This window comes from Melopsittacus undulatus, chromosome 8 (assembly GCF_012275295.1).
Source record: "Melopsittacus undulatus isolate bMelUnd1 chromosome 8, bMelUnd1.mat.Z, whole genome shotgun sequence".
NCBI lineage: Eukaryota > Metazoa > Chordata > Aves > Psittaciformes > Psittaculidae > Melopsittacus > Melopsittacus undulatus.
In genome coordinates this window covers 3,845,732-3,859,464 of record NC_047534.1, presented here as the reverse complement: position 1 = coordinate 3,859,464, position 13,733 = coordinate 3,845,732, and the positions used below count along the sequence as shown (strand labels likewise).

The window sequence follows — 13,733 nt, the reverse complement described above, 5'->3', positions numbered from 1 at the left end:
CCATGGCAGCCCCAGGAGCCTCCCAGTCACCCTTGGCTCCTACTGGACATCTCCTGTTGTACCCAGCCCTGGTACAACTGGCAGTTCCCATCACGTCTCACCTCAGGAAGCTACTGGAAGGTGAGATCCTTTTCAGGACCTGCCAAGCTCTTGGAAAGCATCATCAGGAGCTACTGGGGCCTCTTGTGCCAAACCCCAACAGACTGTGGACTCAGTGCCTGCCAGAAGGGTGTTACCCTGGCAGCTCTCAGCAAGTGGGGCTCCGTTTCCGCTACACATACCACAAACTGTCTAGACATGGCGAGGGCCTTTGGAAGGGGAGAGCAGTACAAAAGCCACACGTAGCTCAGCCTCCTTCAACAACAACCTTGCTCCAACCCCATCCAAAGTACCAGCCACTCCTGCAACTCAGAGTAAGGCTCTCCTTGCTGCCTGGCTGAAGGTGTAGGAGATGCCACCCCATACAGAGAACATGGGGACCGTATGCAGGGAGACCAAAGTCAGGGCTCACAACTTACTTTGCATTTCTTGCTTCCGTTTCTCCAGCTCCATCTCTGCAATTTCACTCAGCAAAGTGATCCCTTGCAGAAAAGAGTGCTCCAAGGCCTGGTCAGTTACCACCTCCACCTTCACTTGCGATGGAGTGACACTGGTGGTAGTCAACAAGGAACAAGCCTGAGGCATCTCTGTGGCAGCCACCAAAGCATTCATCCCAGCCAGAGGGTCACCTGGCTTGATGTCCAGAGCTGGGATTTGGCAAGAGATTGCTTCTTCCGTGTAGGAAGGGATCTCTGGCCCCTGCTCCCCCTCCTCAGGGGGCAGGTTGGGAAACTCCCTTGCTCTGGTCACATCAGTGCTCTGTAGATCCATAGCTACAGAGGCTTCCTCCTGCTGGGGTGCCAAGTCCATCTCAGGCGGCTCATTCTCCGTGTGCACAAGCAAACTGTCATATTCCATGTGCATGGAGCAGGTTTCTGCTCCATTCCCAGTCTCTGCCTGAGCCTCAGTTTCTGCAGCGCAGGCCACAACCTGGTAAGGAGGTGGACAGCTCTGGAGGTCTTCCTGGTCCTGCTCCATAGCACCCAAGGCTTCACCTTGGTGCAACAGGAGATTGCAATTGTCCATGTTCTGCACTGGGACGGCTGCAGAGGTGCTGATGTTCAGAGTCCCCATGTCCTGCTCGCAGATGCTTTCTTGGCTTTCCTCCATCTGCACCTCTGATTTCACCCTCTCTTCCAAGGACTCCTCTTCTGCTGTTGCTTGGATGGGCTCTAGTATTTTGGACGGAGACAGGCGGATGGGCTTGACCTCTGGGGAAAGCTCCATGTGCTCAGAGCCTTCAGCAGGCAGCGGGACGTCAGGAGCCAAGCCATCTGCATCGGATGCTGCGGTGGGCTGCAGGAGGTAGGGGTAGTGTCTTCCAAAGGAGGGAGGCAGGGACTGGAATGGATATCCCGGGGGGATCTCTGCAAGACACCAGAAGAGGCAGGCTGTGTAATGGCTGGGTCTCCAGAACACTTTCTCTCTCACTAGGGTACAGAGGTGAGGTCCCTTTGCTTCCATCAGCTCTCATCTCCCCCTATCCTCAAGCAGCAGCTGCTCTGGGTACCTCTCTCCTGGCCAAACACCCCAGCACCTTTCCAGCTCTCCTGTAACTCCTGCATCCTTCTCCCACTGAGACTTCAGTCCTGGAGGAACCAACCCAAGCTCAACCCAAGGGAAGAAGACAGCCTACAGCCCCAGGTCCACCTACAACCCAGGCGCTGATCCCAGTCCGAAAGACCCAGACTCCAGACCATCCTGGTCCTTGCCCTTCCCCTGCCTTTTAGAGGAGGTACATGGTTTTCTCTAGGGAAAGGGATGGAAGCAGGAAAGAGCCAAGGAGAGAAAGGGAGGCAGGCACAAACACAACGGGACTCTGCCAAAGCAGGGCTCTCTTACCTGGGAACAAGGCCTGATATGGACCAGCAGCTTCTTTATCCAGCTCCAGGTCTTTCTTCTCCACGGTCTCGGGTGCCTCTTCCTTTGGAGGGATGGCAGGGGCAGGGGGTGGAGAGGCGGGGGGCGGGCTGGAAGGATGGGAGCTGGGGGTGGCAGGGTAGGAGTAGGCTGGCTGCGAAGGTGGCTCCTCCATCTTTTGGATCACCTCAGCTTTGAGCACAGACACGGGTGAGGCCCTGGGAGAGAGGGGAGGTGGACTCACAGCCTTGCTGTAGGACGTGGAGGCGCTGGGAGACAGCACAGGTGGTTTCCGGTGCACCAGTCCCGAGGCAGAGGAGGAAAGGCCTGATTTGGCACTGTCCAGGCTCCGCTTCGTCACCTTCTCTTCCATATCCGCACGCTGCTCGTTGGCCTTCAATCTCTCCTGCAATAAGAAGAGAGCAAAACTCAGCACGACATCCCTACCTGCTCCTGGGAAGCATCACACAGCTCCCACCCAGCAAGACCTACACAGGATCTTATCAAACACGCACTGGAATAAAACACACCTTTCCCAGTGCAACACCATTTTAAGGCCAGCCTGATGGAGGGTGACACTGATCTGTGACAGCGTTCTTTACAATTCCCAGCTCCAAGAATCACGTGAAGGGTGTCTCAGCTCTCACTTGCAACCAGAGCAAACAGCTTCTATTCCTAAGCCCCCAGCCCAGCAAGCACACATGTAAAACAAAGGCTGAAAACCAGATGACCACTGTAAAAATCAAATGGATGTAAAACACCCAAATGAAAGCCCATGACTTCCAAAATCATTTGGTGAATGGAAGCTGGCTCCAGGACCCTGTGTGATTGCTGCCAGTATTGCAGCTGCTTCTCTGAGCTGCTGGAGGTGATCAGGGATGGAACCACTCACCTCCACAGAGCCATCCCTAGGGAAGGCATCACAGTTGTGCTGCTGCTGTGCTGCTCTCCTGACAGCACTGCTCAATGGCCCTACACCCTGTGTGCCTCACATCCCAGGGTCCAGGGCAGGGTCACTCAATGCATCCATACCCTTCAGACACATTGCACAGGCACAGCTGCTTTTTCCCACCTCCAGGATCGTTTCATACCCATGGAAGCCCTGGAGAACATACCACGAGCTGGGCACTCCTCTGCAGCTCCATGGCGTGGGCCGCTTGCTGCTGCAGGATGTACAGCTCATGCTGCCTCAGCAGCTGCTGATGGGACAGGAGCTGGAGCTGGTGAGCGTGCTGGAGGGAGCTCCTGGTCGGGGGGTACATGGCCGGCCACAGTGGGGGTGCCCGGTCCATCAGCTCCGCTGGGGAAGGAGCAGAGATGCAGTCAGGCAGGCAGAAGGATGGGGATGAGTAGAGGATTCAGGATCACCCAGGACAAGAGTCTCTACCCCAATCCCAGGGAATGGAGGATGCCAAACACTGGGCCATGTAGAAATGCAATGGGGAAAGCATATTGTCTTCCCCTAGGCAGCCCTACTTCCAACCATCCCATGGGTCCTGGGGCCATCTGACTCGCTTTGCTTTCTAGGTACCCCTGGTTTGACTGCTCCTGGCTGAGCCCTCAAGTAGACTCCCCTAACCAAGGATTCCAACTCCACGTGGTCCTGCAGGGGATGAGGAGCCACTGCTGAAGATTACACATCTCTATCTCCAAAACACACCTCACAAGAGGCCAGCTCCGCTCCACCTTAGTGCTTACCAAAGTGTGGCAAGTGCTCGCTGGGGATCACCACAAGCTGCCCTGACTGTGGGTCTCTGGCAAACTGGTAGGCAGAAGGGAGTGCTCCCCCCATGGCAGGGGGGAAGCCTGGAGTCATGCCCTGGTGCAGGGAAGGGTGACCAAGTCCTGCAAGAAGAAACATCACAGTCACAACAGCTCCTCCCCACATGCAAGTCATCTTTTGACTGCTCCAAAATGCCCCCTTCCCCTTTGATGAGAGGGCAGCCTCACCGGGCACTAAGCAACACCTCTTCTTAGACTGCACTGGTGCAAACACCCCATGGATGTACCACTGTCCCCCAGGACACTCACCATAGGGATGGCCAGCCAGCCACATGGAAGGGCTCCCTGTCCTGGGGAGCCAGGGGTGGGCTGCCAAGTGTGAAGCTGGATCTGCTGACCAGCGCCCGGAGCCTGTCAGTGCTGGGCCTCCTGTCACCATGAGGTTGGAGTTCAGGCCGTTCGTGGCACAGCCGGAGGGATGGATCCGAGCAAAATCTGCCAGCTCCTTGCTCTCTCTGGTGATGGAGGAGGCAAGAGAGACAGTGAGAGGTGGTCTGAGGGCTGCAGGTTGCTGTGCAGCTGCTGAGAGGAGCCCAGGGGCATGGACCTGTCTGAAGAATGAGTGTGCCTGCAACCCAGGGTCAGCCACTCAAGGAGAGCTGTGATGGAGGTGGTTAGCACCGTGTCCAGAACAAAACATCCCACCTCTCCATCCCTTTGGAGCAGGCATAGGTTTGCAGCAGGATCTGTCTATAACCCCATGGTGCCTCACTCAGTGCTCCTCTGGTGCCAGCAGCTACACCAGGATGGATGCAACCATGTCCCCTACTGGACAGACCCCATCTCCCTCCAACCCTCACCTGAGCAGCTTCTCCTGATCCCGCTCCAAGCGCCCTGCCAGGAGATGGCTGTCCCGGTGGCGGCTCCTCTCATCCCCACAGTCATCTTCTGAGCGTCCATGCCCTACGAGACAACCCAGCACCATCAGACACCAGTAACAGCCTTGTGGAAAGCTGCCCATCTCCTCTGGGCATGGAGAGGCAGGATCCTGGGAACCAGCACATCCAAATGCCACTGCCCCCAAGACCATTATGACCATAAAGGCCTGGGTAAGGCTGTCTGTGTTATCAAGATAATCTCACTTGTGAGTGGTTTGATCTTCCTGTCCCCAAGCCATCAAGGGACCCACACACCAGGCCTGAAGAGCCTCCCAGGACAGGACACCACCCACCTGGGAGCACCAGGACCAACAGGACTATTTCTGCTGAAGGACAGTGGCAGATTTCCCATCCCAGGTCCAGCTAAACCCCTGCATCACACCACACATCCTTCTTAACGCATCCTGCAGGGCTCTGGGTTTTATCTCTGCATCTTCTGAAGCACCTTCTGCTCCTGTAAAGCAGTCTGGGAGCAATGGGTATGCTCTGAACCCCTGTCCTTCTGCAACAGGCAGAACCAGCACCTGCATGAAACCAGCATGCACTGCTCTGCACTTCAACCTGTCAGTGGGACTTTGCTTCTCTCCTCCCCGAGCCATGCAACAAGAAAGGGGCTGGTGAGGGAGGGACACATATGGCAGATGAGGGCAAGAGTCCAAAAAGAAGGGCTGGATGTTTGGCTGGAGAAATGGCTTGTCCAGAATCAGAGCAGCTCTCACAAATACAGCCTGGCACTGCAGCAGCTGCGTCTGCGAGAGGTTATGAACCACCTTCATAGGAGCAAACAGCAGTGCCAGGAGCAGGTATTGGAGCCACCCATCACTTACTTCATCCAAGATCTTCACCCAATCTGCCTGATTTCAGGCTTGCTTTTCCCTCTTTTTTCCCCCCTAGCTTCTTTCTTGCATATACATTTTCTCCACAGTTCCCTGTTGCCCCTCTTCATGTTATGCTCTGGTGATAGGATGCACACCTAAATCCCAGCCCTGTTTGCAGTGAGCAACCAGTTGGTCTGATGGGACCAGGAGGAAGGGGTTTGCTTCCCCCCTGCTCCTTCCCTGCCTGGGCAATGCTCTGCACCCCACAGGGCTCAGCAGTGCAGCACAGCCTCGCACGGCTGCACCCTGGCTCCCCACAGCCCTCACCAGGGTCCTCGCTCTCCCATCTGGATGAGGTTTGGCACACAGGAAAGCATCTCGGAGCATCAGGTCTATGCTGCTGACAGGCAGCCTCTTCAAGGAGGGCTCCACTGTGTATTTCCTCAAACCTGGACAGCCCATGGTTTCTTTGCTGTCAAGTCTCCAATTCCCTTGGCTCTTACTGTCAGAAGGAATCCAGGAACAAGACAACATCTCTCCCAGCTCCTCTCCCCAAGGCTCCTTCCGTGGACTTCAAGCAGAAAGCAAAGATGCTTTAAAACCTGGCACACACCTCTCCATCCCAAAGGAACTTCCAGTGTCACCCCGCTTCCCTTGCAGGCTGCCAGGACACTGTGTGCAGTACCTGTCCCAGCCAGCCCCTCCTTGGCTCACTGAACGATGCCCTGTGCAGTCTCCACTGCTCATGGCACAAGGCACAGGGGCTTGTGAACCCCTCTGGCAGCCCAGCATCCCTCCCTGCCTCCCTACCACCATCTCCACCCACACACAAAGCCCTTTCCGCTCCCTAGTCCAGGTTTTTGCCCCTTTGCAGCCTCTTTTCCTATTTATCTTCCCCCAGTCGATGCCTTCTTTAGCATCAGGAACATTGAGCACACCCTTGGTTAACTCTCACCTCCCTTTCTTGGCCCAAGGTGAGTCGACCCCAAGTCTTTTATTAGAAACCCATTATTTTGTTCTTCTACCTCCACTCCCTCTCCCATTTCCACTCCTTGTGCTCTGTTATTTATAGACAGGTTTAGCATCTTTTCTGCCTCCTCCCCTCTCCAAACACACACACACACACACATTCTTATTCCCCTCATTCCTGCCTAGCCCCCAGCCTGCCGACAGGCCGGTCCCTTTGCTGTACAGACCGACGATTGTCCAGACAGTGAATGATCATTTTGTCTCTCTATATGAACATGACGCACGGACCCGCATAGAGAAATTCAATCAGTTATGCATGGAGGAAAGGCTCAGGCCCGTTCCCTTGACAACCAATGCCCAGCACTAAATACTTGCATTTTACTTGCCAAATACTACAGATTAGCCAACTAAAGCCTGCTTTCTCCTTCTTAAAAGGTCTAAACATTCAAGCACCGTCCACTCAGCGCAAGCAAGCTAATGTTATTAGACCAGTATCTCTTGGCATACAAAAGGGGGGGGGCAGCATTTGGGGGGCGAGAGGAGGAGAAAAGCAGTCTTGTTTTCTGTCTGAAAGCCAACTGCATCCCTTAGCAACGAGCCCGGAGGCCTGCCAGAATTCAACCCTTGTTTGCAGCCTTTTAGTTCGGCTCAGTAAATTACATTTAACGCAAGCTGGGAGCGTCTGGGACGACTGAACGGCTGAACAAACAGCTCCCTGTGCTGCCCACGAGGTGCTCCGGGCGGCGGGGAGGGCGATGGGAATGGGAAGAGGGGCTGCTGGCTGAGAGGGGAGTAAAGGGAGAAAAATGGGAAAGGCAAAGGCTAAACATGGAAAGTCAAGCGATGCTCGCCGGCCGCTTGCTTTGGCATTGCTCCTTGGCACATCAGAGGCGAGCTCTCTCCACGCTGGGCAGCCCTCGGGTGTTATCTTGCTGCAGAAGCCAAGCAGAGGCCCAGATATCTCACCAGAGCCATCCCCTTCCTGCCAGCACCACGGCTTAAATCAAACCCATGGGATTAAAAGACCAGCACAAAGGTGGATTAAGTGGTTTCCCCGTCAGTCCCTTTGCTAACAAGGATCAAACACACGGAGACGGGGTGGACAGAGGGGATGGAAGGAGGAAAAGTGAAGTCTCTCTTGCATGGGGAGTCTTGCTCCCCACTGTGGTTTACAACGTGCCCTTGGCTGGGAAGGGGAGGCAAAGAGAACTGAGGATGCCAAACTCAGCTCATGCCATAGAGACAGCCCTGAGGAACCTACCTTTGATGCTGCTGAGAGACAGCGAGCGGTCCCTGTCTGCCAAGCTGGGCCCCAGTTTGCTGCTGCTGCTGCTGCTGTTGTCCTTCTGCCGGGCCACAGCCACGGCGATGCCGACGGGCAAGTGCCTCACCTCCACCTCGCCCTGGGAGCCGATGCTCTCCCGGCCAAAGGATTTGGCACTCTCAGGTCTCTCGGGGTCCCTTTTCAGCTGCTTTGCCGGCTGCTGCAACAGCAGCTGCTGCACTTTGGAGGTGCCCAGCTGTGCAGAGTCCAACTTCACGTTGCCCAAGCCACCGAAGGGGCTCTTCTTGCCGCAGCTCTGCCGCGATGCCGTCTCCTTGGCAAAGCTGCCGCTGTACTTGATGAGGCTCTGCATGGCCGACCCTTCACCATGGGAGGCAGGGTGGAGGACGTCTGCAGCACCCCTCGAGCCCACCACCGAGGAGCGCGGCAAGCCACTGGGGTCCAGGTAGACCTTCTTGGCTTCCTCCTCAGCCCGGCTGACGTGGTTGTGCTGTGCAGCCAGCACTGCCATCTGTGTGGTGGCAAAGTTGCCCATCTCAAAGGGCTTCCACTTCTGCTCGGGTGGTTTCAGCTGAGCGTGGTCCAGGTGCTGCCTGGAGGAGTCCAAAGTGCCGTAAACCTTCGCTGCTTCTTTGGAGCTGGTTCGCTGGAAGCGGTCCCGCTCGCAGGGGCGATGCTCTGCCTCCGGACTCGGCTTCAGCAAGTCCTTGGAAGCCAGGAACTCCCTGCTCTCCGGAGAGCCCAGCCCCGGCCGGTTGAGGAAGGGCTCCGAAGTAACCTGCCTCTTCAGTGCCATGGAGTTCGCCCTGATCACGGAGCCCTTCTCCCTCAGAGCCTCCATCCTTTTGGCATCACTGTGGCAAGAAAAGTCCTGGGACAAGAGCGTGCGGGAGGCATCGGCAAGGCACCGCTCCGTGGGTGACTGCAGCACCCCCACCTTGCCAAGCTCCTTGTCCTTTGCCTTGTTGTCGCGGGCCTGCGAGGCGATTTGGATGGGCCCGCTCCTCTCGTCGTAGGCTTCGACCGAAGGCACGAAGGTGGGGGCGATGACTTTGTGCTCCCTCCCCAGCTCCTTGGCCGGTGGGAAGATGGTGTACATGCTGGAATGGATGGGCTGCGGAGGGAATGTCGTGGCCGGCGTCATCTTCCCCGGCTGTGAGGGATGCGGGGATGGGCAGCTGCAGGAGACGTGCAAAGCACCCACGGAGGGCAGGAGGGGCTCCCCTCGCTTCAGCCGCTCGGCGTGGGCATGCGCAGAAGGCCTCATGTTCTCATCGTGCCGAGCGGGATCCTTGGCACAGCGGTCCTGCTCGGCACCCAGGACCTTCAGCATGGGGTCCCCACCACCATTGCAGTTGCTGAGGGAAGAGCTCTGCAGCGGGTTCTTGGACTTGGGTTCCCCACCGCCACCACCCCGATTTGGCATGTGCTCGGCCAGGAACGGGGACAGGCGCTCACCGACCTTCACTGCCTTCTCCACCACGCTTACTTTCCGCTCGCTGTCGGGCTTAGTGTCCTGTGTGAGGTCAACCACGCTGCGGGGCCGGGGCTCCTCCTTCGGCTTGCTCTCCTTCTTGGCAAAGGGCAGGGATAGATCGCTCCTGCATGCCCGCTCCTTCCCACCTGGGTCTTTGAGGCTTTCTTTTGAGCTCTTGTGCAACTGCCCAAGGTCCTTCTCCCGGAGCAAAGTGCTCGACGTGTGGTTGCCCGCGGTCCTGGAGAGGGGAGGCTGCGGGTGCAAAGCAGACTGGCCTGTGTGGCCAGAAAGGTAGAACCCATCTGCAGAGCAAAAGCAAGTGAAGTTACCATGGGCCTCCAACAGCCCTACAGGAGAGAGGTGGCAAAGCGGGAGGGAATGGGGTTCAAGGATGTGTCAGACATGGCCTAGAAGGACTAGGGTAGAGGAGACCATCTCCATGTGGCTCAGGTGGGATACAGGGCAGCCCTGTCTCTGATGCACACTGAGCCCTGGGATGAGGCAGCACATGGGGGGACTTCAAGGAGGGACCTGGCTGGGCTCCCTACAGCACAGCCACAACCAGTACTGCTGTACTGGAAACATCCCCAGATCATAATGTTAGGGCACTCCTGCTCTTCACCCTCAACATCCCAGCATCCAGAAGCAAGCAAGCATAAGGGACAGGATGAGCAGCCAGGAGTGACCAAGGGAAAAGGTATGCAGGGACCCAGACTCACCTTTCTGTGACTCGAAGAGGCTGTGCTGACCCAGCTGGGCCAGGAGAGGACTGCCAGCGCTGGGGGGCTCGAGGTGGCTCAGGGGAATGTACGACGGGTAGAGCCCATTCGGCAGATGGGAAAAGCCTGCGGAAAACGGGAAACAGAAGAGGGAAGCGTGTTTAAGCCCAAGCAGCACGTTGCCTTGGAACCAGCCCCGCAGGAGCACAGACTGTTGTGGCTGTCGGTCCCTCGCGCGCCAGGAGCGGCGGCTGCAGGGATGCAATGCACAGCACACATAGGGGAATGCTGTTCGGGACCCCTCCCCAGGTGCTGACCCCCACTGTGGGTCCCCAGCTCGCCCTTGGCACCTCTGTGCAGCCCTATGCAGCAAATGGAACGTGCTGCTTCTGAGCAGAGCCTTAAATCTGAAGGCTGAAGGACCAAACCACCTCACTGAGAAGCTGTTTTATCACACGTGCAGTGACCTGTGGGTGAGGGTGCTCCCCAGCATGCTCCTCCAGCAGTGATAAGAGCCTCTTGCCAGCACAGCTTTGCCAGCACAGCCCATCTGCCCAGCACTGGGTACAGGCTTTAGGAAAGCCCTAGAGCATCCTCCACAGCCACTCACACAAAGCACAGTTTCACATATCCCAAACCAGCCTCTTATCCCGGAGGGAAGCAAAGCAGAGCAGAAAACCACCCACCCACAGGCTGATAGGAAAGCAGCGTGTGGCCAAGGCCCTGCTGCCAGAGGTCTGGATTATATCCTGGACACTGGGGCCTCCTCCGAGAGTGGGCCCCCCAGCAACGTCCTCATGCAAACAACCATCACCAGGAGTGAATACAATCACTGTAATAGCGGCAAGAACACAAGCTCTTAGCTCCAGGCAGCAACTCCTCTGCAACACTGCCACCAAACGGCACCCGCGCAACACTACAAACCCCATCACTGCGAGAACCGGCATCCCAGTTGGTGCCATCGTTTCAAACACACATAAAAGCCATCAGGAGAGTCTAAAGGAGCCAGAGAAGCCCTCTGCAACCCTCCTCCCTTCCCCTCAGGCTCCATGAGCATCCAGCTTCCCCAGAATTCCAATGATCCCACTGAAAACAACCAGGCAACAAGTTTCTCAAGAGTCCAGCATCCAAGTGGATCGACGCATCATCACACCGAAAACCCAAAGGGAGACGGGGAAGTTCAGCCCCCGGAGCTGCACGTGGAGCACCATCTGCAAGAGCTAGTCAATATTTCACATTATTTAGACAGCCAGGATCTCTTTCGCATACATGTTTGCATCCCAGCATATGTGCCTCACCGACGTGGTGCTCCACGCAGCTCCTGGCCAGCATCCATCACCCGAAAGATCCCAGTGGCATCACCTGCTCACACCAACATCCAGCGGCAGGACCAGGGCAGCTGCTGTGCCCATGAAGCTCAATGCAGAGCCCGCTCCCAGCAGGTAGAACTTGCTATTTAATGTTGTGCATGGTGCTGGGAAGGCACTGAGCACACACACACACATTCACACCTCTCCTTGGTAACCCCGAAACCTTCCCACTGGAGCGCTTCCAAACACCTCTGCTTCTTGTATGGCTTGGAGAGCGCTTGGAGCACCCAGGAGCACCTACCCTGCTCAGCTGTGAGCAGCTCCACTGCGCAGCGTGTGCCTCAGCCACACCACCACCTCCGTCACACCACGCCGGCACGGCTGGGCTGGATGTGAGCCAGTGTCTGGAGCAGGAGCAACACACTTCCAATGGAACGCGGTCCCATATGGCACAGCACACCCTCTGCAGCACCCCATGTCACACCAGCCAGCAGCTCCGGCCATAGACAACAGTACATGAGCCCCTTCTCCCAGTCAGACCTTCATCCCGGCTGTAGGTGCTCCGGCATGGAGATCACATCCCAGCGCTGCAGATAGCACTGTGCCCATGGCATGTCTCCGCTTGCATATGGTGTAAGGCAAGAAGCTACCTGCAGGGCTTCAGGAAGGGGACACAATCCAGCCCTGCCATCCAGCACAGGGACACCAGCACATAGCTTAAGCTGCTGGTACCTGAAGAGGCATTTTGGTACTGGTTATACTCCTGGTTCCACCAGGGCAGCTCCCTGCCTGCAGCATCTTATCCTGCCCAGGGACAATACAGGGTCAGGCCCAGCCTCAAATGCTCTGGGCTTCCTTTACCATCAGCAGCATCATATCCCAGCACAAGGACCCAGCCTCAGCCCCCGGCTGCAGGAGGAAGAGGAGCAGTGGGAAGGCAGGTCAAAACAAGGGGACAGGGAACTGCAGGATGACAGTGGCCAAAGAGCAGATGAAATCCCCCCTCCAACAGTGTTAAGATGAGCCCTCACAAAGCTCTTCCAGCCACTGTGCTGAAGAAGGAGGAGAAACTGAGGCAGGGCAGGTACAAAGACTTGACTGCAACACCCAGCAGCAAAACCAGAGAACCATTTGAACCCCAGCCTTGGGTTTACCAGCAACACTGTTTTCCCTTGCAAAGTGCCCAGAGGAGAAGCTGCCTGGGCTGTGTTTACCTGGCTTGTTCCCAGCCAGGAACCAGAGCTGGGGCAGGAAGGAGGGATCAGAGCCACAGCCTTCCTGAGAATGAACCCAATGCAAATCCAACCTTTAGGCACCACCAGAGCATCCCTTCCTGCATACAGCCCTGCAGCAGCGATGCTGATGGGTTGCCATTAGGCTCACACACAGCCTAAAACCTGCTGCCCTGCTCCCCCGGGCAGGACCTGGAGGTGAAGCTCTTCTCCATGCTCTAAGTAGCTGCATTTGCAGGAGGCAGCCGCGGGCAAGTCGCTCCCTCCTTGGATCTCCGTGCCAGAAAGCGATGCCAAGGGGAGAAACTCTACCGCAGTGAGCAACGCACAGCTCACCCCAACCATGGGCTTCTGCCAATAGAAAGGGAGGGGAAAGGGGGGAAACCACAACCATCTCCATGTGCCTGGGGCCAGCGCGTTTGCTGAACCAGCGCAGGATCCGCTTCGCCCAGGGACACAGCAACAGGTCCTGGCAGGCTGAGCCACGCTCCTCCGGCTGCCTGCACACCCAGAGGCAGGCTGGCACCGTGGTGCAGGCAGGGAGGGGGGAGCTGGCAGCTCTGCCAGCCCCACAATGGCTGTGCCCCCTCCCCTGCCAAGCCACACTGTGCCAAAAGCATGCGCCCATCAGCATGGCCTCTGGTCACCTGGGAAAGGCACCACCAAGATGAATCTCATGTGACTGCTTTGTGAGCATGGGCACATAGAGAATCACAGAATGGTTTGGGTTGGAAAGGACTTTAAGATCATGCAGTTCTAATACCCTGCCATGGGCAGGGACACCTCACACTAAACCATGTCACCCAAGGCTCTGTCCAACCTGGTCTTGAACACTGCCAGGGATGGAGCATTCACAACCTCCCTGGGCAACCCATTCCAGTGCCTCAGCACCCTCACAGTCAGGAACTTCTTCCTTGCATCCAACCTGAACTTCCCCTGTTTGCATTTGAATCCATTATCCCTTGTCCTATCACTACAGTCCTGAAGCAGTCCAGCTCAGAGGGCTTAAGAAGCACAGAGACCATCCCTCAAGCCACCTCAACCCAGCCAGGAGCCCAAACAAACATCCCTGCCTGGCTCCCCCTGTGATGCTCCAGTGGGTGCAGTAGATGAGCACAGAGGGGCTATGCACACCCATCCCCTTCCTTCCCAGCTCCAAACGTACCTGCTTTGCACAACTGAGACATAAATCACTAAGGGCTGTTACGAGAGGAACTTGGCGGGTGCAGATGTGTCAGCCTGGTTGAAAACATCTCCTTCATCTTTGCTCAGCTCTCCAAAAACGGCACCAGGAGTGGGGAGAG

At 56.7% G+C, this 13,733-nt stretch overlaps 1 protein-coding gene across 2 annotated transcripts in view; it reads right to left on the bottom strand.

Moving 5' to 3' along the window:
• TNRC18 (trinucleotide repeat containing 18) overlaps nucleotides 1-13,733 on the bottom strand; it is a 53,885-nt gene that overhangs the window by 27,568 nt on the left and 12,584 nt on the right. For both annotated transcript variants that reach the window (XM_034065621.1, XM_034065620.1), the window contains exons 2-9: nucleotides 9,888-10,013; nucleotides 7,668-9,470; nucleotides 4,542-4,644; nucleotides 3,991-4,196; nucleotides 3,658-3,804; nucleotides 3,075-3,259; nucleotides 1,942-2,365; nucleotides 519-1,466 (exon numbers count right to left, since the gene is read on the bottom strand). In XM_034065621.1, coding sequence (XP_033921512.1) covers nucleotides 519-1,466; nucleotides 1,942-2,365; nucleotides 3,075-3,259; nucleotides 3,658-3,804; nucleotides 3,991-4,196; nucleotides 4,542-4,644; nucleotides 7,668-9,470; nucleotides 9,888-10,013 — 3,942 coding nt within the window. The remainder of the gene's footprint in view (nucleotides 1-518; nucleotides 1,467-1,941; nucleotides 2,366-3,074; nucleotides 3,260-3,657; nucleotides 3,805-3,990; nucleotides 4,197-4,541; nucleotides 4,645-7,667; nucleotides 9,471-9,887; nucleotides 10,014-13,733) is intronic.